A 21,844-nucleotide genomic window follows, 5' to 3' on the forward strand; every position below is an offset into this window, starting at 1 on the left:
GTCTAGTCTTATGAAAATAAGGATGAGGGGTGACATGATAGCAGGGTTCCAATCTCTCAGGGGCTGCCCCAAAGAAGAGGGGAGTCAAGCTATTCTCCAAAGCACCTTAGGGCAGGAGAAGAAGCAATGGATGGAAACTCATCAAGGAGAGAAGCAAACTGGAATTTCCTGACAGTGAGAACAATTAACTAGTGGAACAATTTGCCTTTAGAAGTTGTGAATTCTCCAATACTGAAAGAAGAGATTTTAAGAAGAGATTGGACAACCATGTGTCTGAAATTGTATAGGGTTTCCTGCCTAAGCAGAGGGTTAGACTAGAAGACCTCCAAGGTCCTTTCCAACTCTGTTTTCTATTCTATTCTATTCTATTCTATTCTATTCTATTCTATTCTATTCTATTCTATTCTATTCTATTCTATTCTATTCTATTCATTCTAATTCTGGTGATTTTATGAGTTGGGAGGAAGACACTCCATACAGAAGTTGCTTGTGTTATTATTTTAACACAAATTGGATCAAAGGCATTCGCTCAGAAGTGCTAAGACTGAAAGGTTTAAGGTGAGCACCAAAATTAGCAACACAAAGATGTATTTGACCAAGACGAAGACATTTTTGAGGTCGCTTTCTATAAGAAAAAGAAAAATTCCTTGGAAGATCACACAGTCACACAAGCAACGAACCCCATCAACAGCTTGGAAGGTGAAATAGTTCCAATTCCTTGTCTTTTGAGTTGTTGTTTTTTAAATAGCCCAGGAACGAATAATAAAATGAAAGTAATGGCCAGACATTTATCTGTGAGAATTTCACTTCAGATTTGTGAAAGGGAATTGTGTATTCACTAGATTCTAGGAATACCAAGATTATTTTTCTTCTTCTAAGCATTATACAGGTATCTAGAAGTACTTCTACAAATTCTAGGAATACCCAGATTATTTTTCTTCTTCTAAGCATTATATAGGTATCTAGAAGTACTTCTACAAATTGTTAACATTGTTTGTAAACTGTGCCCAGTACACAAAGTGGAAACTGGAGCAACAAAGCAATATTTCCTATTTGCAACAGTATTGCCCAAAAGGCTTTAAGAGTTGTACATTTAATTTTATGAAGCTTCTCTTCTGGTAAAACTGTTTTGCAAACGAGGCCATTCAAAACCTTTGCTAGACCAATATTTGAATTCAGCTCTGCTATCTGGAATCCGCATTGTATATCAGACATAAATACAATTCAGCGAGTCCAGAAGTATTTTACCAGAAGAGTACTACACTCCTCTGCTCACGACAGAATACCCTACAACACCAGACTTGAGATTCTAGGCTTAGACAAACTTGAACTACGCCGACTAAGATTGGACTTAAGCATAGTACATAAAATCATATGTTACAATGTCTTACCAGTTAATGAATATGTCAGCTTTAACCACAACAACCCAAGAGCACACAACAGATATAAACTAAATGTAAACCACTCCAAACTCGATTGCAGGAAGTATGATTTCAGCAACAGAGTGGTCAATGTCTGGAACTCACTACCTGATTCTGTTGTCACCTGCTCAAACCCCCACTCCTTTACCCTCAAACTAACCTCTACTGACCTCACCTCATTCTTAAGAGGTCTGTAAGGGGCGCACATAAGCGCACAATCGTGCCTACCATTCCTGTCCTATTGTCCCCAATTATTAGTTCCTATTTATTGCATTTAATCTTATGTTTATTCTTGTTTCTGTTACATTGTAAGCTTTTGACAAAAATAAATGAATAAATACAATATTTTGAAAGATGTTGATCGCATTTGGGTTCACCTCTGAGTCTTTGAAGAGTACAAAATTCTACAAAATATATTGAAGAAAAGTGTCTAATATAACACCGTGTTGTGTTTGAAAAAAATGGAAAGAATATGATGTCTCAATATCAGTATCCTTGAAACCCAGTGTGATTTCAACGCAGGGATATTCTTTCATGCCGTGGCCCATTTTAAGTGTTATTTTTTTAAAAGGGATATTAGTTGTGTTGCCAGCCTCTAACCTATAGAAAATGTTTCCTCTTCAAATAAAGATCATACAGTCCATGAAGTGTGAAGCTGAGTTGAAGGTGAGAAAAAAATCCTACAAAGGAGATCAAATTACCATTCAAAGTTTACTTGAAATACAAGAAAGTAATTCTCGGATACAATTCCATAGTAGCAGAAGAAAGACAGGTAAATAAGCAATTCAAGGGCACCACGTAACTTTGTTTTTCTTTCTAAATAGCAAGTCTCAAAGGCAGAAAATGTTTTCATGTTAATCTACAGCAGCAACAAAGGAGAGAGGAACTGGAAAAGGTCTGAACCTGTAAAATCCACCTAACTACCTTTATACTTTCCTTTCTTCTTGATGTTTACTAATAGCATGAAAATAACTTATTGAAAGAGAACATTTCCTTGGAAGTTCACCTATGAGAGAAAAATGGAAGACCCAAATGCATATTCAGTTTATGTTCTTGTTTTCATGCTATGCTCAGAAGACTGGTGGTTAACCTTCTTCTAATTCTGAAAAAAAAAAAAAAAACCAGAGTTTTCCATGCTTTTGCTAATGCCCAAAGTGCCGCTAGTGACAAACCTTTTCAATCAATCTAGGATGGTGCATGATCTCTAAATTCCTTTATTATATCTAATTAGACAATCTTTATTTCTCCTACAAGGTGAGGTAAAGGTTCCCCTCAAACATACGTGCTAGTCGTTTCCGGCTCTAGGGGGCAGTGCTCATCTCCGTTACAAAGCCAAAGAGCCAGCGTTGTCTGAAGACGTCTCCGTGGTCATGTGGCCAGCAGGACTAAACGCCAAAGGCACATGGAATGCTGTTCTCTTTCCACCAAAGTGGTCCCTATTTTTCTATTTGCATTTTTTGTACATGCTTTTGAACTGCTAGGTTGGCAGAAGCTGGGACAAGTAACGGGAGCTCACTCCGTTATGCGGTGCTAGGGATTTGAACCACTGAACTGCAGACCTTTCTGATCAAGAAGCTCAGTGTCTTGGCCACTGAGCTACCACGTCCCTGAATTCTCCTACAAAGTCTGCATTAAAATTAATATTGTAAATAGTAAATTTAAATTTACTGTTACCTAACATTTCATCCTTTTCTGGTACTGATCTCATTCATTCATTCATTCATCCATTCCTTATTCATACCTAAAAACATAATTTGGGAATAGCAAACAGAGAAATTGATTAGGCATTACTTTTCAACTAACCATTCTGAAAGTGGAGTAGCATTTGTGTTCTGTAACATCTAACCTCACATAAAATGTACTGAATGCAAACACTTCATCCATAAACATAACTATCTTTCTTTGTAGAAAATAGGCATGTGCATAAGGTAGAAACAAGACACGGTGCTAACATATTAGTAAACAGAATTTAAATTTACAAGTGGGTGATAACAGAAAAACAAGATTTTTAATCATCCAGGTCACCCTTAGCTTTCAATACACTAAAACAGGGGCCCTCAAACTTGACAGCTTTAAGACTCGTGGCTTCAGGTCCCAGAATTCCTCCTTCAGTCATGTTAACTCAGGAATTCTGGGAGTTGAAGTCCACAAGTCTTAAAGCAGTCAAGTTTGAAGACCCTTGCACTAACAGAATGGTAATGTTTTGACCTAGGCTTCCCAAGATCATGAAGCAGACTCCTTGTCCCAATAAAACCCCTTTTCTTTAGGTTAAAGTTAATTCCTCTCCAGCAAACAGTCTTTCATGAGATTTCACAACTACAGACCTTTATCAGGCTTGGAGAGTTGCCAGGCCACTATCTTCCAAACACCACGTTGCAGCAGAAATTACTTGGCAAGAAGTCAGGAACAGATCTTCACCCTAATGAACTAAACTAATTGTCTCCTGCAAACACCACTCCCCCTTTCACTCCTCTTTATTCCCTGTGGGAGGGGCCATTCACTGTTCACCTGTGCCCTTACTCCCAAGTTGACCCTTGTTCCTTAACTGTTCCCTTCTCCTAGCAGCTCTGCACATGCACACACTGGGAACAGGCTCCAGCTGTTCTTCTGCCCCACTGAACTCTGATTCCAAAGGCAGCTGATAACTGTCAGTCAGCCCTGGCCCCATCTCTGCCTCTGTCACAGAGCCCTCGTCAGAGCCTTCCCCCGACTCCAGGAGTGGCCCATGTTCCTTCCCGACATCCTCACTATCCAAATCTGCCACCAGGTCTGTGGCCCACCGAGTCTGCTGGTGGGCCAGATCAGGTAACAAGCTGGCAAGGAGAATTAATCTGGTTTGCAGACATATACCACCTCTTTGTATCATTGGCTTACAGAAATCTTTACCATCACAACTTTGATGTCGGTTTAGTTATGTGGCTGATCATAAGCTGGTAAACAAGTAAACATACTGTATTCATCAACAATACATTCATTATTATTATTTACAAAAAAAATGCACATAGAAACAGTAGATTTAAATTGACTGTTTAAAATATTAGCGCTCTCTCTCCCTCTCTCCCCCTCCCTCCCTTTCTCTAAATTACTGCTGTTACTTAGAAGTCAACAATAAAATTAAAAATGAATGTAGTAAAGTTGGGAACTGTTTTGTGGTGCACACCAACTGTTGATAGTTACTCAACAGATTAAAGCTTGCTGCTGGTAGTAGGCTTCTGTGTGCTAAAAGCGACGGCAAGTCGCTGAGCAGCCCTGATAATTCCAGGCAGTTTGAATAGTCCCTCAAGGCAAGCATCCTATTCTGGAGCATATGTCTTTTTCCATCCCTTCCTTATGATGCAGTTAATTACAACAAACCCAGAGGCAGCCAGTGAGAACAACACCTGCAAGAACCCGATTTAAAGAGGAAGGAAGCAAAACAAGGAGATGTGGTGGGGAAACCTACCTAATGGGTCCAGATTAAATCTTAGAATTGTGACTATGGTGTGGAATAAAAGGAAGAGCCTAGGATTTGCAGGATGCGTTCTTTTGCTTTGTTGTGTCACAGGCTTCTACTAAAGCAGGGGTGTAAAACTGGATTTCTTTGAGGGCTGGATAAGCATAGTAGTTCCCCTCCATGGGCTGGGATGGGACAGGATGCGGGGAGATAAGTGTTGTGGTTAGCCGGCAGCAGGTGCAGATGGCTGAGGAGAACGAGGACTCAGATGAGGGGCCAGGATCATTAGGGAGTGGACTGCTGCCTTCAGAGATTGTGGGGGCTGGCAGCAGTGATGAGGAGGTTCCCGAGGAGCCTGTGCCAAGTGCATGTGCATGAAGGATTACTCGGAGGAAAGAACGATTATAGCAGCACAGGTGACTCAGGAGTATGCCCCCTCCCTCAAGAGGATAAAACCCAGGTTTGAAAAAGGTGTTTTTTTGAAGAAAGCAAAGAATCTCTGAAACTCAACTGGTGGACATCTTAGTTCATGTTTGGAGAATTTTGTTAGTTAGTTCTTATCTCCGGGTTTTGGCAGCCTTGGCAAACAACTTGGCAAGGCTCTTTCTTGTCAGAGCTAATTAGTGGAAAGCAGTCTTTTATCTGTAAAGGAACAGAATTGTGATTAAACTTTAAAAGGTGGGGTCCTTTGCTATTTCCAGGCCAGCTCTGTGGGCTAAATTTAAGCACCCTACAGGCTGGATCCAGCCTGCAGGCTTTGAGTTTGACACTCCTGTACTAAAGGATTAATTTCACCTACAAGGGGACTGTTATGCTAGCTCAACACAATTACAGTAGTCCTGGACTTGCCACCATAATTGACTCTAAGATTTCTGTTGTTCAGTGAAGCATTTGTTCAGTGAATTCTCCCCAGTTTGCAACTTCTTTTTTGCCATGGTTAAGTGAACTGCCACACTTGTGAAGTTAATAATACGGTCGTTAAATGGATCTGGTTTCCCCATTGACTTTACTTATAAGAAGGTAGCAAAGGTTGATCACGTGAGCCCAGAACGTTGCAACTGTCATCAATATGAGACAATTAACAAACGTCTGAATTTTGATCACATGCCTGTGGGGGGTGGAGGGGATGCTGCCACAGTTGCTAAGGGTGAAAACAGTCATAACTCACTTTTTGTTGTGTGTTTCCTTTAATATATTTGTCATAACTATTTAGAATGGCTTATGATATCAAGCTATAGCTTCAAGAAAGAGTACATTATTCCAGCCTTTTATGAATAACTCAAAATTCTAGTTCTATCTGTACTCTAGGACAGTGGTGTCAAACTCGCAACGACACGTTGTCGTCATGTGATGTGTCACAACTTTTTCCCCCTTCGCTAAACCGGGGGTGGGCGTGGCCAGCGCATGATGCATCCAGCCTTGTGGGCCATGAGTTTGACACGCCTGCTCTAGGATTTTAAGACAGTCCTTCCTTTCCTCTTTGAAAAGTGGGAAATATTTGACCTATTGAGCAAAGAAAAACAATTGTCAGTGTCCAAATGCAACTCCCCATTTCATTCAGCACTCAGAACCAAAGTTCACCCAAGTAAGAATTTATTAAAGAAGCCATATTGGCATATCTGGGAAAACCCAAATCTGAGAGTTCCTTCCCAACTGAAAATTCAAAAACCCATCCAGTCCATCATATGGTCCAATCAACCATTGTCCCAACTGGAGACATTCTTCCAGACACTCCTCTCCAGGTGCAGGGTAACTTGTCCTTGACTTTATGAGAATAATGCTGTTGAGTCCAATGTTCCACATCTCTATGAAATCCTCCCCTCCCAAATTCCCACTAAAATGTATCAGCTTTGAAGCTTCTAAATGAAATATGGTTTCCAGAGCTGACAACAATGGCACTATATCTTTCGGAAAACTATCCTTTCATTCTATAAATATGTCCTAGATGCCTCAACTATTTTCTCTTGCATTCTGCTTTGCTGTTAGAGTAGAAAACAGGGTCAAAAGTTACTAAACAAAGCTATTGTGTGATTCTTGAGCTTCTTTGAACATTACAAAAGTCAACTCATTGTTGGAAGTTTTATGAACCACATTAAGCGAGGGAAAAATAACATTCCTCACACTATATCTCTTAGAAGCATCTCTTCCATTAAAAGCTATTTCTAAGAGTTAAGAATATTATGAATAGCCTTAGATATATCATGATTAGCAAGAGCTGGAAGGGATAATAATTAATGAAAATTTTAACTGGAGTAATCCCCCTAAAAGAGGGAGAGTGCTTTAAATTCTGCAAGTAGTTATTTGCTCCAGCTTAACTATTCCTGCAAATTCATTCCTGAAAATTAAATACCTCTCAACCAAACAGTATATGCTGGGATTACAAATAACTGCTTTTTTGTGGTTGTGGTTGCTTTTGCCACTCAGAATATCTAGGGGTTTGCAAATTTCATATGCAAGTGAAAAAAAAAATGTGGAGAAAAGCCATCAATACCCAAATCCTACTGAAATCAATTAAATCCCAATTAAACGTGATCGTACTTTAAATAGGTCTGAGGAGATATAACTGATTAATCCACCACCACTTCCCTATCACAGGATTCTTGCATAGATTCTACACAATAAAAAAAACTATTTTCCCATAAAGATTTCACAGCACATTTTCACCAATAAATACACTGAAATGTAACAAATAATTATATATAAATTCCAGATCTCAAGGCAGAAAAAGGATGGAATAAAGCAGTAACACTGAATAACAAGCTGAATATGCAGTGTGTATTTTAGTGATCCATCTCCTTCAAGGATTTGAAAGAGATGCTAATCAACAAAATTGGTTAAGGCAAATTCTGGGCAATATCCTAGAAAGAAGCATGTGCAAATATATTTATTTATCAGCATAGGAGTGATGAATCTGTACTTACCAAAAATAATGTCCGGAATGTACTTAGATCTCCAAAGAATTCCTCAACCGTCACAGATTTGGAATCAAAAGCATAATAGTCTCCCAAATTATCGTACAGCTTTATCATGTTGTTATGCATGTTTGATAACTTTTCGTATTGTTCTCTGGCACTCTTGGCAAAACTGTGTTCTTGTGGTTAAGGAAGCTTGAATGAATAACACAACCCACCGGTTCTCTAATTTTTGTTTTACCAATATTTGATAGAAAAAGGTTCCATATTTTAGCAAGCTTAAAATTGCTCGATTCGAGTTTGCTCATGTACTGGTTGCTGAAAGAAATCCTAATCTTGAGCAGTCAGTGACTAGGATGCTGAAGTTTTGAAGCAAAGAAATTAGTTAGCATTATATCCTATTAGAAATGACATGGAACATTTGTGAGCGAAAAGTGTCCATGAAATCGGAGATATAATTCTGACGGGATCCTGTTTTTAGGATTAAGCAAATGCAGAATTGTAAAAATACGATAAAGGAGTGAGCTCACACAAACCAAATAATTCTACCCAGAATAAATCCCAATAAAACATAAATTATTAATATAAGGCATCCTTGGAATGGCATGAGCATGACACATATATTGCAAATATAGTTCTGAGATGCTACATAACTCCTAATCCAATAAAACTGTCTCTTTGCTATTCTGGAGATGCATTAAGAATAGTCTGAGAAACTTATATGAAAAGTCATAATGGGTATATAGTTAAAATGTAAGAATCTAAACCTCCTAACAACATTTAAACAAAAATGTCTGAGTAGTAGTTTACAGAATCTCTCTCCCTCTCCCTCTCCCCCCCCCCCTCTCTCTCTCTATGTGTGTGTGTGAGAGAGAGAGACTGTACATGGGAACTTCTATGCTGTTGCTTGTGTATTACTACACTTTTGTGTTTAGTGAACTAACGTTAAGCAGAAAACAAAAATTATATTTCTCCAAATGCCATGATTGCAGCACAGTGAACATACTGTTTTTTTTTAACAGAAAACAAAAACTGAAGAGGACTTGAAAATTAACCCAAGATCTACTTGACCTTCATAACAATTTTACTTACAAATTGCATAATTGTCACCTGATGTGGAAGGAAGCAATTTCATACAGAAGTTAAACATCAAGAACAATGCAAATGCAAATAAAGGTTAACATTTTTATTAAGGGAACAATTAAGTCTACCTTTTCATTCTCCCACTTCAAATTTAATAAATGCTTCATTAGTTTTTTTTCCAATGCAGAAAGAAGTAGAAAAAGAGATTAGTAACCTTTGTTCTTTAGCAAATAGGTAGCAACCTGTGTGATGCTATTAAAGTGGCGATGGTGATTTTCTATCCATGCTCAATGCTTGTTCTCCTCTATACTTTCCTAAGTGCCCCATTCCAGTAGAATAACCAAGCCATGCATGACACATGTAAGAAAAGGACAGTTGTCATGTTGTTATAGCTTCCATTGTGAATATTTGTTTAACCTCCATTATTCTAACAAAATGGAGAAAGATTGAAAAAAATAAATAAATCTATGTTTATAGTACAGATAGAAACATACACAAATGCATCCATGCTAGATTCAGAACTATAGTTGACTGATAGTTCAGGTCCGCAAATTATTTTTTCCCCCAGCCAACAAAGTTGCACAAAGCACTGGAATGAACAGTTGGCTATCCAGTCTAAGACACACAAGACCCTGAGAAGATAAATCATACTTTTCCTAACTCTTCCACTCAATCTCAATCAACAGTTGCATGCAAAAGTTTACACTTCCGTGGTCAAATAGTATTCGAGTGAATCTCTGAGTGAACGGATATTGGCAGAATGCTTTTATGATATTATAATTATATGTGGAAATGGAAGGCAAGAGAAAGAACTGAAGCCTAGGCAATTGGATAAAACTATGAGCCTGAAGTAGAAACAATAGAGAAATAATTTCAGAATAATTCCACCCTAGTTTTTGGGAGAGTAGATGTGAGGGGCAGGAGTACTTTCAGATTTGCAAAGTTTTGTTAATGTAACTTTACAGTAAAGGTAGAGTTATTATTTATGGTTGTGCTCCTTGTCTAAACTACCTCAAGGGGTTAATAGATACTAATTTTTTCCTACATATACAAATTCATCCTTTCCACCTATGAGCAACTGTTTACAAATTGAAACTAAGAAAATAATTAATATGGATGGTACTAAAGTTAAGATACACTTTCAGTCAGTACTTTATAATGCCTACTTCAACAGAAACAATACTTTCTAAATGTTATTAACTTTTTTATCAATTTCATTTCTTAGCGCTTAATAAACATTGTGTTGTCTGGCTATTTAATTTGCTTATCAATACAAATGCCTTTCTTACTCTCCACCCCTTTTTTGCAACCACTGGTAAAATAAGTTCCAAGTTTGATAATATTATCAAACAAGTTTTTCCAGTCTCTTTATGGTCTGCTAAATGTCTTTCTTGTTTGAGGATTCCTCTCACTCTTTCTTTGCAAAACTCCTCTGGATTACAAATGCAGGATTATTTATCCTTACAGTAATAATCAGTAACATTCAATATTCCATTCCAAAACCTTTGTGTACTTAAATACTTCAGAGTTGATTTGCAGGTAATTCTCATTCTTAAGAACAAAACCAACATGGGTTTCGTCCTGCATGCGACAGAGTTGAATGAACTCAGCGATGAAGAATTATTGTCTTGTATTTGGAGACTTTTTAAGGCAGACAACTTAAGAAACCCCCTGGAAACTATTCCGATTCCTAAATTAAATACATGAAAGGAAAAGCCCAATTTCTATCAATGTGCCAATGCTCAACAAAACAATGGAAAAATGTGAGGAGAAATATGCCACGTTGTTCATAAGAGCGGCCCTCTCTTGCCGGCGAGGGATATAAAGGAAAGCCGACTAACCTGATGGAATAAATTTGACACAGAAATGAAGAGGAAAATGGAATTGAATAGTTTCCAGAGCACAGCCAACACAACTGATTTACAATGGACATGTAAAAAATAAATAATGAAGCTTTATTCTTCATACTGCAATGTTCTTTCCAAAGGCTGCTCCCTCTTCCCCCTTAATGAACATGGATATGAATATAAATCAGACACATGTTGGTAGAAATGAAAAATAGTGTGGCGGTAGCACTGTTAAAAAAAATAAGAAAATGTCACTTCACAATACTGTTGACTTCCTTCGTCACCAAAGCATGTCATCTCTCTAATCATTGGCTTTTCTAGCTGGGAAAAAAAAAAAAAACAAGGAAGGAAGAAGGGAAGTGGGTAAAAATAAGAGATGTTGAAAAAAAGTGTTTTTTCCCTTGCAAGGACAAATACTGAACGATCTATTGAGCTGCAGTGGTGCAGTGGTTAGAGTGCAGTACTGCAAGCTACTTCTGCTGCCTGCCAGCTGCCTGCAATTTGGCAGTTTGAATCTCACCAGGCTCAAGGTCGACTCAGCATTCCATCCTTCTGAGGTGGGTAAAATGAGGACCCAGATTGTTGGTGGCAATAGACTGTAAACTGCTTAGAGAGGACTGTAAAAGCACTGTGAAGCGGTATATAAGTCTAAGTGCTATTGATATTTCTCTCTGGCTAAGTAGCAATTCCCAAAGCTTTGTTTTCATCATCTTTGAGCAGGGAGGCCTTATTTAATCACATCCATTGGATAGTAAACATCAGTGTACATATCAATCACTAGTAACAACACAGATCAGGATAACTCACACAATACGCTTGCTTAATTTGAGTGACATATCCAGGAAACAACTTAATTGATTTTTATTCTATGGTTTTCTTGTACACCTCAATATGACATACATTATTCTCCAATCTCCCCAAGATTGTGAGGTAAGCTGAGAGGGTGGAGGACAGAGAGAGGAGAAGAAGAGAGGAGAGAGGAGAGAGGAGAGAGGAGAGGAGAGGAGAGGAGAGGAGAGGAGAGAACTGCTCCAACATCACCTATTCAAGTTTGGGTGCAAGACAGAACTCAGGATCTCCTGGGATGTAGTTAATACCTTATAATGTGATGTTTGTGCATCCATTATGTAGTTCTACTGTGACATCAAAGAAGTGGGCTTGTTGAGTATACAGTCTGAAGTAAGGTTGATGGTGAAATGAAGCTAATAAAAGAGAATTTTTGTAGCTCAGGTTTGAAATGAAGATGAAGTGCTGATGAAGTAACCAAGACTGGGTACTGAAACGTCCATCTTCAAGAAAACAACCAAGCTCAGAAAGCACCAAGAACCCCTGAGGTGAAGCTGTTGAGCTGATGTTGGGAGTACCACAGACCAAACTGGCTGTCCTCGCATAATGTACACAAGAGCATTACCCACAATATCACTCCCCATAAACCTGCCCCTCACTAGTATTTGGACTTCCACAAGTTTTTTTTTGCCAGATTTCTCACATCTCCATCCAACTTTTTTTAAAAAAAAACAAAAAACAAGAGCCGCTCAATGGTGATACCAACAGAGAATCAATACTCCCAGACAGGTAAAATAAGCTTTCAAAACCTTTCAGAAAACTAAACCAAAAAAAAAAAAAATCCTTTGAATTGAGTTCCTAGTGACTTCATAAACATGTCCAGGAATTTTTCAACTGGAAAAACAGTTTGGCAATGGAACTGAGATTTCTAGACAAAGGCCTGACATCTGCCTCCAGTGCACAATTTTGCAGGAGGGTTTTTATTTTGCAAAAAAACAAACAAAACCAAAAAAACCTGGTGGCGATTGAAATACAAAGGGCCTCCAAGATGCTCCCCATTGATCTAGCTATATCCCCCGACACTCCTGTTCTGTGTGACAAATTACTTACTGTTGCTGCTGTTTGTTTCCGTATTGACTCTTCCGCAAAGGCAGACATAAAACTCTCCAGGTGACAAAGGACAGAGAGAGCTTTCTCAAAAGCAGAGAAGATAAGAAAGCAGAAGGGGTGATTGTTCAGCCACTCAGGCCCACATTTGGGGCAATTTCTTGTAACAAAGAAACTCCAGCAGTTTAGAGACATAGTGATATAAAGGGAAACAAGGTTTATCTGCTCTTGTCGAAGTATTTCCTACGTCCCCAAATGCCATTTTAGATCCTTCCTTGTGAGAAGAATTTGACTGACATATTTCACCTAATAAATCTCTAAAAGGTATCAATGAGTAGCTATTACATCATAATCAACCTCACAGTATCAACCAGCTGAAGATCTAATAGGACTGAAGAAAGTGACCTACAACCAATTGTAGCATCCCCATGATCAAGTGTCAAAATTAGTAATAATAGCAGTAGCATTTAGACTTATATACCGCTTCACAATGCTTTTATAGCCCTCTTTAAGCAGTTTAGACAGTCAGCCTCTTGCCCCCAACAATCTGGGTCCTCATTTTACCCACCTTGGAAGGATGAAAGGCTGAGAGTCAACCTTGAGCCTGGTGGGATTCGATCTGCCAAATCGCAGGCAGCCAGCAGTCAGCAGAAGTAGCCTGCAGTACTGCATTCTAACCACTGTGCCACCAAGGCTCTTTCAATTAAACCTGGCATGCATTTTTGATGGTTATAATGTCTCGGGACCTTCCCGGCTAGCTTTCAAAATGCAAAGTAAATGGGGAAGTTGGATATGATACATGATTGCATGATCCATCTAAAACAATTGCAATGATTCGTTGAACAACTGTGGCCAAACAGGGTCATAAAATCAGGCATGAGTCACTTAACCACTGCCCTGCTTAGCAAAGGAAATTCTGCTCCCAACTGTGGTGGTAAGTCAAGGATGAACTGCAATTTTCCACAGCAAATTTCTTCACATGTCATTTGTTCGGTCAAATGTTCTACACAACAAGGAAAACAAAAGCAACAGGAAACGAGCTTGCAGATTCAGAGTAAGTACTCTGATGTTATAATAGCACTTATAGCATACCGCTTCACAATGCTTTACAGCCCTTTCCAAGCAGTTTACAGAGTCTGCATCTTGCCCTCAACAATTTTACCAACTTCGGAAGGATGGAAGGCTGAGTCAACCTTGAGCCAGTCAGAATTGAACTGCTGGCAGTTGGCAGGATTAGCATGCAATACTGCATTTTAACCACTGTACCACCACGTACTGCCATGTAATGTAATATATTATCAATGGTAATGCCAACCTAATCTTGAAAGCTGCTAATGGGTTTATGGGAAAGAAACTTTTAATTTTCTTCCCAATGTGGTGTATTTACAAAAACCATCAATGGGGAAAAAAAAATAAGAATGCAATAAAAGCGACATGGAGGACGATTGGTTAGTTATCAAAGGCAGTTTTCAGAAAAAACAACAACTGGTTTTCCATCTGAGAAGACACTGCTGCACAAACCTCCTGGATTTAAAGGACCATGAAAATTCAGCAGAGAACGAGAAATCCAATGCGACTCAGATATTTGGCATACAGAGTGTAATCCCCAAAGTCGGCCAAGATATTTCATCCTTAACACGGTTTTGCATTCCTCAAATTATCATGTTTTGACTTGACGGGCTGTCAGGCTCACATTATCATTAATATATACAAGGATGACCCGGAGGAATGGATCAGGAAAAAATTCTATGCAAATTCTCAGAAAATTTGATTTCAATGTTTGGCAGTGAGAACCGAACTGAAGTTCGCTGTAATTGTACAAGACTGCAGCACCCGCAGGCTGATTGTTATCTAAGGTTCGGTCTAATGATTGAGCACCTCTGACTTGCATGAACATGTCAATGCAAATTAGAAGTAACATGTGTCTGGGTCCATCAGTGTAAAAGAGGAGAGGAAGAAAGAGCAAAATCTTGCGCTCGCAGGCTCTATGTACGCTTAAAATGAGGTATTAATAGAATGTCTTATCAGCAGGATAAGTTCACTTGGCTTTCCAATTCCCTATGATTTGGGTACCATCCTAAACATCATTTGAGGTTAGGTGCAAGCTTTCTTTGTTTTTGTTTCCATGGTGGGTGTGATCACCTGTTTCAGGTGATGGGTTGCCACAGTGCTTGGCAAAATCAAATTGTTCCTCACAGGCAATTTAAAGAAGCTCACAAAATTGGTGCACAACGCTAATTATATACCACATTTATTTCTGGAGATATTCTGTCTGAAATCTAATAATAACAGTACACATTAGCATCAAGATGTTAGGATAACAGCTCAGTGATGGAAAAAGTCATAATTACTTAATTATCACATCACATTGATGGAAATCAGCCACTAAGGAGGATATTTAATGATGGAATTTTCCCAATGTAGGGGAAAAAAAAAACTACCATGGTTAATAATACAATTTCCTTTATTTAAAAATGTGTGGGTATAAATCTGCAGGCCAAGACTTATTTCATCTTAAAGTAGATTTGAAGTCTGCTTGGAATAAGTGGAACAGCTTCATGTTATACTGCTAACATTTCAAGGAAATTACAACCCAGGTTCTTGACTTTAGGCCAAGATATATATTTTACTTAAGCCAGACCAGTCTGACATTGTTCCAGATGCATTCCACAAGAGTTGAGTTTTATTTCTCAAGTACAATCTTCTTTAAATGTTTTTAGAATTCTGGCATCAAAATTGATTTGTCATGTTAGGTTAACGTAAATAAACTATTGGCAGATTTTCAAAAGGTAAACACTTTTATTTTTATTAAATTGGGATTTGTGTTTAATGGGTTCTGAGCAAGGTCACCTTATATTCAAAACCAAGGAACAGGCATGGCTATATTCTGAGAAAGAGTGATTGGCCCAAGGTAACCTTTCATGCCTGAGAACTCATTATCTCTTGGTGATTGGCCCAAAGTCACCCAATTGGCTTTCACATCTAGGGCGGGTCTAGAATTCCCTATCTTCTGGTGATTGGCCTAAAGTAACCCATCTGGCTTTCATAGCGGAGGCAGGATTAGAACTCATGGTCTCCCGTCTTCTGGCCTGGTGCCTTAACCATTCGACTTATACAAATATATCAACTTGGAAAAAATAAAAATAAAAAGACTGCTGAAATAGAGAAAAATGTCCATTTTGATCACAACACAGATTACATGCACTGAATGTATCAATTAACGGGACTATTGAAAGTCGGATCCTGTTTTCCATCTTGTCTTCTGAAATGCTGATGGATGAAGGAAGCACTCAGACAAGCAAAAATGCATTATATTTCATGTACCAAGACCTTCCAGAGACATTCCCTGCCTTCTACCTTGGGAATTCAATCACATAAAGTTATATTGAAACTGGAAACTATATTAAATCACTGAACAAGATGCTTATGCTCCAGCAATCTTTCCAATCTTTCTAACGATGTCCCCTAATGTGGTGGGATTTGTCCTCCTGAAGACAATACAGTGGGATGGGATAAGTTTCCTTTCTCTTTCCTGACACCTTGCCAAAAAAATCAATCTACATATATAAAAGCGAAATACCCTTCACGCATCATCACAAAATCGTACAGAACCGTAAAGCCTACAAACTTGAAACTTGGTATGTATGTTCCTCTTGGCTTCTAGGTGCTCACTAAGAAAGGATTTTTCAAAATGACCATCAGAACATTAGTATTTCATATTATTATTATTATTATTATTATTATTATTATTATTATTATTATTATTATTATTATTATTATTATTGTTGTTGTTGTTATTGTTGTTGTTATTATTGCTATTATTGCTATTATTGCTATTATTATCATGCTCTGATGCTACTCCTCCTCCCCACCTGAAAAGAAATCTGTTCCAAATGCAAAACACAAGCAGAGGAGAGGAGTTTCAGTTTCACTTTCACAGCAGCAACCAGCTTTAGTACAGAACGGTTGAGCTAAGCCACGCCCAGGCTCCTTGCTGTCTCCTTCTTGCTCACACAGCAAATACTGTTTCCATTTCCAAAGAGCCCTCAACTCTCTCACACACTGACAGGATGCTAGCCAGATGAATACCGATAGATGCTGGTAGGCAAAGGCAGAATTCTCCCCCCTCTTATTTTCCTCCCCAAAAACTAAGCCCGACCACATAGTTTCGTAGCAAAGTACGGGTATCGTGCTAGTGAATAAATAAAAAGGCTTTCAGCATAAGACAAAAAGGACAAGAAAAGTCATTTGGGTGTCTGGAAACATAATCTTCCCATTATCTCTGCCCTCTATTTTCCTCCTTTCTCCATAAAATCAAACAAGATTTTGAATATTGCAAGATAAGAGGGGAGAGACTGAACTGATTAGTTTATGTATATGTAAAGCCTTCCATGAGTAGCAAGGAAATAAAAGATTAAAGAAAGGCCCCAAACAGTTGAAACACCAATCTTCCTCAAAAAGAAAAATTACATGTCATATTTGAAGTTTCAAAATAAGTCTGCACAAGCTCATTTAATGCTAAGGCAGGCCAGTGACCTTTTGACAATCAGCACTGAAGAATGAGAGAATAGAGATTGGCTGCGTAAACTAAGGTTTTGTTTATTTTGGGATTGCTTTTCATCACCAAAGGGTCTTTTTCCATTTCTGGAATATAATAAAGTGGCAATGCAGCACCCTTCGAGGAAGAAATAAATAAACAAAGCAAGAACTCTAGGCAGTTAATTCTACCCTGTTGATGCTGTGAAAGCTTGGGTGAAAACATATCAAACATCATTGCCATGTATCTTAAAAGTTTTACAAGTGTAGGTTTTGTAAGCCTCCCAAAGACTACTGGATGTTATGGTCAATATAAAGGAATAATAGCAACTTTATGGGCAACATTTTGCAAATGATCATAATTATTCTTATTTTGCCATTTATAAACTGTTGAGATATTTTACCTGGATACCCAACATTCCATTGTATGTGATGTCAAATTACAGAAATCTGGATTTATCTGTTTCAATTCTAGATGTAGAATCCCGAAGCAGTTTTTTTGAAATTCCATATTTTCATTGTAATTAATGTTGGATACAGTTAAAAGAAATCTCTATCCATACATAAATTTAAAAAATAACCCTGGAAATAAATAAAACCAGGCATCGTAGAAGAACAAGAGAAGTCTGGTTATCTTCCTAAGGGAATAAATTAGGTTTTAAAAAAAATCTGTTGTAACAACAATGAAAAAGTTCAAGACTGAAAGTGATGCACAGGTAAAACAAGGCAATCTCTCTCTCTCTCTCTCTTGCAATTTACATTTTCATTTTGCTTCTATGACAATTAAATGCAAACATTGTGAACAGCATTGTGAAAAACCATGCCACCAATTGTTTACCAAAAACAATGAGAATCTAGCGGCAAAGCAAATAATTACAGAAAGAAGAGAAATTGGATCTCTAATCATTCTTATTAAGCAAGTCAACATTGATTTTCTCATGTACTATATTTTTTTTCTTGATAGATTTCTTTCTTTTTTCTTTTTTTGCTCCTGTCTCTTTCTGTCCCTAAACTTGATAAAAATAAAGCTTTTGGAACCAACAGAAAAAGAAGAAAAAAGAAGAACTACAAAAACCCCAAGCAATTATATATCTGTTTGGGGCAGGGGTCTTCAAACTTGGCAACTTTAAGACTTTAACTCCCAGAATTCTTGAGCTAACATGATTGGAGAAGGAATTCTGGGAGTTAAAGTCCACAAGTCTTAAACTTGCCAAGTTTGAAGAGCCTTGGTTTGGTTTGGGGGATGGAATTAGGGGCAATAGCTATTGCCTTCTTTTGTAGGGTTGTGTCAAAACTGACACTAAAAATGACCATCATGTCTTAGTAGACTTAGTAGACAGAGAAAGCTTTTTCCCAGGAATGACACAAAAGAGAAAGGATTACGGTCTGTATCGTAAAAATAATTATTATTTTTCTCCAGAGGCTTAAAGTTGAATTCTTTGAGAAACAAATTGTCGTGTTAAATGTCAAAACATATTTAATGTTGATGAAATTTAGCTCTTAACCTGCCAACATGAAAAGAAAGAACAGGTTATAAACATAATGCTGAGCCTTACACTATCTATAAAGCTCTACCCTATATTCTCTCAAAATATATAGGCAGCTTGACGTCTTTAAGTGAGGTTGAAAATATAGAAATGGGTGTTTTATTGAGAACTTTCCAATTCCAACCAATAGTACTGTTCAGAAGGAATCCACTATAGAAACTAGGGATATCTTTTTCCTGGAATAATACGACAATAAGATCCTGCAGAGGTGCTATTATGCAGAACAAAACAATAGAACAAAATTGCCATGGGAACAATAATGTTTGTCTGTCTAAGTAACCTTGCAAGGGATGTTTTAAGCATTATAAGATATGAGGTGCAAAACCCAGTGAGAAATAATCCCATTACTATGAGATAAATCAGAATGACTTACTTCGGTTTCACACTAAGGTCTAATTTACATGGACAATAATCTACACACTGCTTTTTTTTTAAAAAAAAATGGTGTTGTTCTTTTACTACAACATCCCCACAGAATCTAACACAGCTGCAAATAATTTAGTAGGGTCATTGATTGACCTTTTACAGACCAGGATTCAAGCCATACAAGAAACAAGAAACAACTTTGTTCCATTAATATAAGATCATATAGGCAAGTAATAAAGACTCACAGCATCACAAAAGATCGTTTTCTCGTCTTTGGAAAACTTCCTGGCTGGACATGATAATTCTTAAAAATAAATAATTAAAACCCCAAATCTGTTTCTTGAGTTGAATGTTCATGAGTGAAAATATTAATTAACTTACTCAAAAAAAAAAAAAAAATCCATTAGGGGGGACTAAAAATATCTCAAAAGTAGCCATTCCCTTTCATGAAAATGATATTATTTTATTTCATTTTAATTACAGGAAATGCTTTATCTGCACTTTAGGGAAGATCATAAAACTCAACAAAACCGTTTAATGCGAACCGAGAATAATTATAGACGGAAACCAGTTTTACTTTAGGGTTGTTGGTTTTTTTTCTTCAATCTGCATCTCGCAGTGGAAAAAGGAAAACCATTACTCAATTAAAACAGAAAAAGAAAATAATAATATAAAAACATTTTATCTTTCAGTATTTCTTTAAAAAATATTTTTTAAAAGTTCTGATAAGACTACTGTGTAGTTACCATAAAGAAAAAAGAGGTGTTCCCCCCACCCCATCCTACAGCAATGATCTTCCAAGTAGGATAGGGGTTGTTTTTAGATTTGCAAAAAATAAACGGACTTGCTAGGAGAGCCAGTTTGGCCTAGAACGAAGGTGACCATGAGTTCAAGTCTCATCTTAACCATGTAATCCAGCTGAGTAACCTTGGGCCAGGTACTCTCTTTCAGCCCAACCCTTACTGTTGTGGGAGAAAACAAGAGATATTGTTGGATATGTTTGCCGCTTTGGGGTCTTTGTAAAAATAATAAAGGCGGGTATACAAAAATAAAAACACATCACCCTGCCAACAAAACTGCATATAGTCAAGGCTATGGTTTTCCCAGTTGCACTGTATGGCTGTGAAAGTTGGACCATAAGAAAGGCTGAGCGCCAAAGAATGGAGACCTTTGAACTCTGGAGAGGACTCCTGCGAGTCCCGTGGACTGCAAGGAGATCCAACCGGTCAGTCCTAGAGGAGATCAACCCTGACTGCTCTTGAGAAGGCCAGATCCTGAAGATGAAACTCCAAGACTTTGGCCACCTCATGAGAAGGAAGGACTCGCTGGAGAAGAGCTGAATGCTGGGAACGATTGAGGGTAAAAGAAGAAGAAGGGGATGGCAGAGAAGGAGGTGGCTGGATGGAGTCACTGAAGCAGTCGGACTCTGGCAGATGGTAGAGGACAGGAAGGCCTGGAGGAACATTGTCAATGAGGTCGCAATGGGTTGGACACAACTTCACAACTAACAACAAATCACAAATAGAATTAGAGATTGGTTCTGAGTCTCTAATACTGAAGTCTATAGAAACATCCAAGCATTGATATCAGGCCATAACTCTGTGAATAAGCCAAAGCAATTTCTGCATTGTTCAGCACCTATCTGCAAGACTCTAACTGCAGTGGTTAGAGTGCAGTACTGCAGGCTACTTCTGCTGACTGCTGATTGCCAGCAGTTCAGCAGCTCAAAACCCAAGGTGGGTAAAATCCTTCCTTCCAAGGTGGGTAAAATGAGAACCCAGGTTGTTGGGGGCAATAGGCTGACTCTGTAGACCACTTAGAGAGGGCTGTAAAAGCACCGTGAAGAGGTATATAAGTCTAAATGCTATGGCTATTCCCTTGAGAAACACCAGATAAGGGCTTCCATAGTCCAGTCTATGCCACTTCCTCAGAGAGACTCCATGCTGGCATGCCTCTTTACCATTCCTCTCCTTTAGCTCATAATTCCACCACAATAAATGTTCCCTGTTCTTCTTTTACTGTTCCTGACCTCAATGAGGCAAAGGGCAACAAACTATTTCCCCCTTTTCAACAGATATTACTTCCCTCCTTAGCCAAACAGGGTCTCCTCCTCCACTTCTATCTTCTCTTCCATTGTTTTATTTTATTTATTTATTTGTTAAAAGCTTACAGTGCAACAGAAACAAAAATAAACATAAGTTTAAATACAAGAAATAGGAACTAATAATTGGGGACAATAGGACAGGGGCAGTAGGCATGATGGTGTGTTTATGCACACCCCTTACAGACCTCTTAGGAATGGGGTGAGGTCAATAGAGGTTAGTTTGACGGTAAATGAGTTGGGTTTTGAGCAGGTGACAACAGAATCAGGTAGTGAGTTCCAGACATCGACCACTCTGTTGCTCAAATCGTACTTCCTGCAAATTGTTGGAATGGTTTGGAATTTGGAATCAAATTTGGAATGGTTTACATTTAGTTTATATTTGTTGTGTGCTCTTGGGTTGTTGTGGTTAAAGCTGAAATATTTATTAACTGGTAAGACTTTGTAACATATGATTTTATGTACTATGCTTAAGTCCAATCTTAGTCAGCGTAGTTCAAGGTTGTCTAATTCTAGAATCTCAAGTCTGGTGGTGTAGGGTATTCTATTGTGAGCAGAGGAGTGTAGTACTCTTCTGGTAAAATACACCTGGACTTGGTCAATTGTATTTATGATATAGTGCGGATTGTCATGTTTAGTTCCGTTCCCTTCCTTTCTACACTGCTTCCTTTCAAGAATAATACTTTTTTTGGAGGAAAGAAGGAA

The 21,844-nt window shown here is 38.1% G+C and overlaps 1 protein-coding gene across 3 annotated transcripts in view; it reads right to left on the reverse strand.

Annotated features, from left to right (window-relative positions):
- Nucleotides 1-21,844, reverse strand: part of DIAPH2 (diaphanous related formin 2) — a 262,348-nt gene that overhangs the window by 94,221 nt on the left and 146,283 nt on the right. For all 3 annotated transcript variants that reach the window (XM_087941081.1, XM_087941079.1, XM_087941082.1), the window contains one exon: nucleotides 7,776-7,939. In XM_087941081.1, coding sequence (XP_087797207.1) covers nucleotides 7,776-7,939 — 164 coding nt within the window. The remainder of the gene's footprint in view (nucleotides 1-7,775; nucleotides 7,940-21,844) is intronic.

The sequence above is a fragment of the Pseudonaja textilis genome, chromosome 12 (assembly GCF_049901715.1).
Source record: "Pseudonaja textilis isolate UNSWEBS1 chromosome 12, rPseTex1.2, whole genome shotgun sequence".
Classification (NCBI taxonomy): Eukaryota; Metazoa; Chordata; class Lepidosauria; order Squamata; family Elapidae; genus Pseudonaja; species Pseudonaja textilis.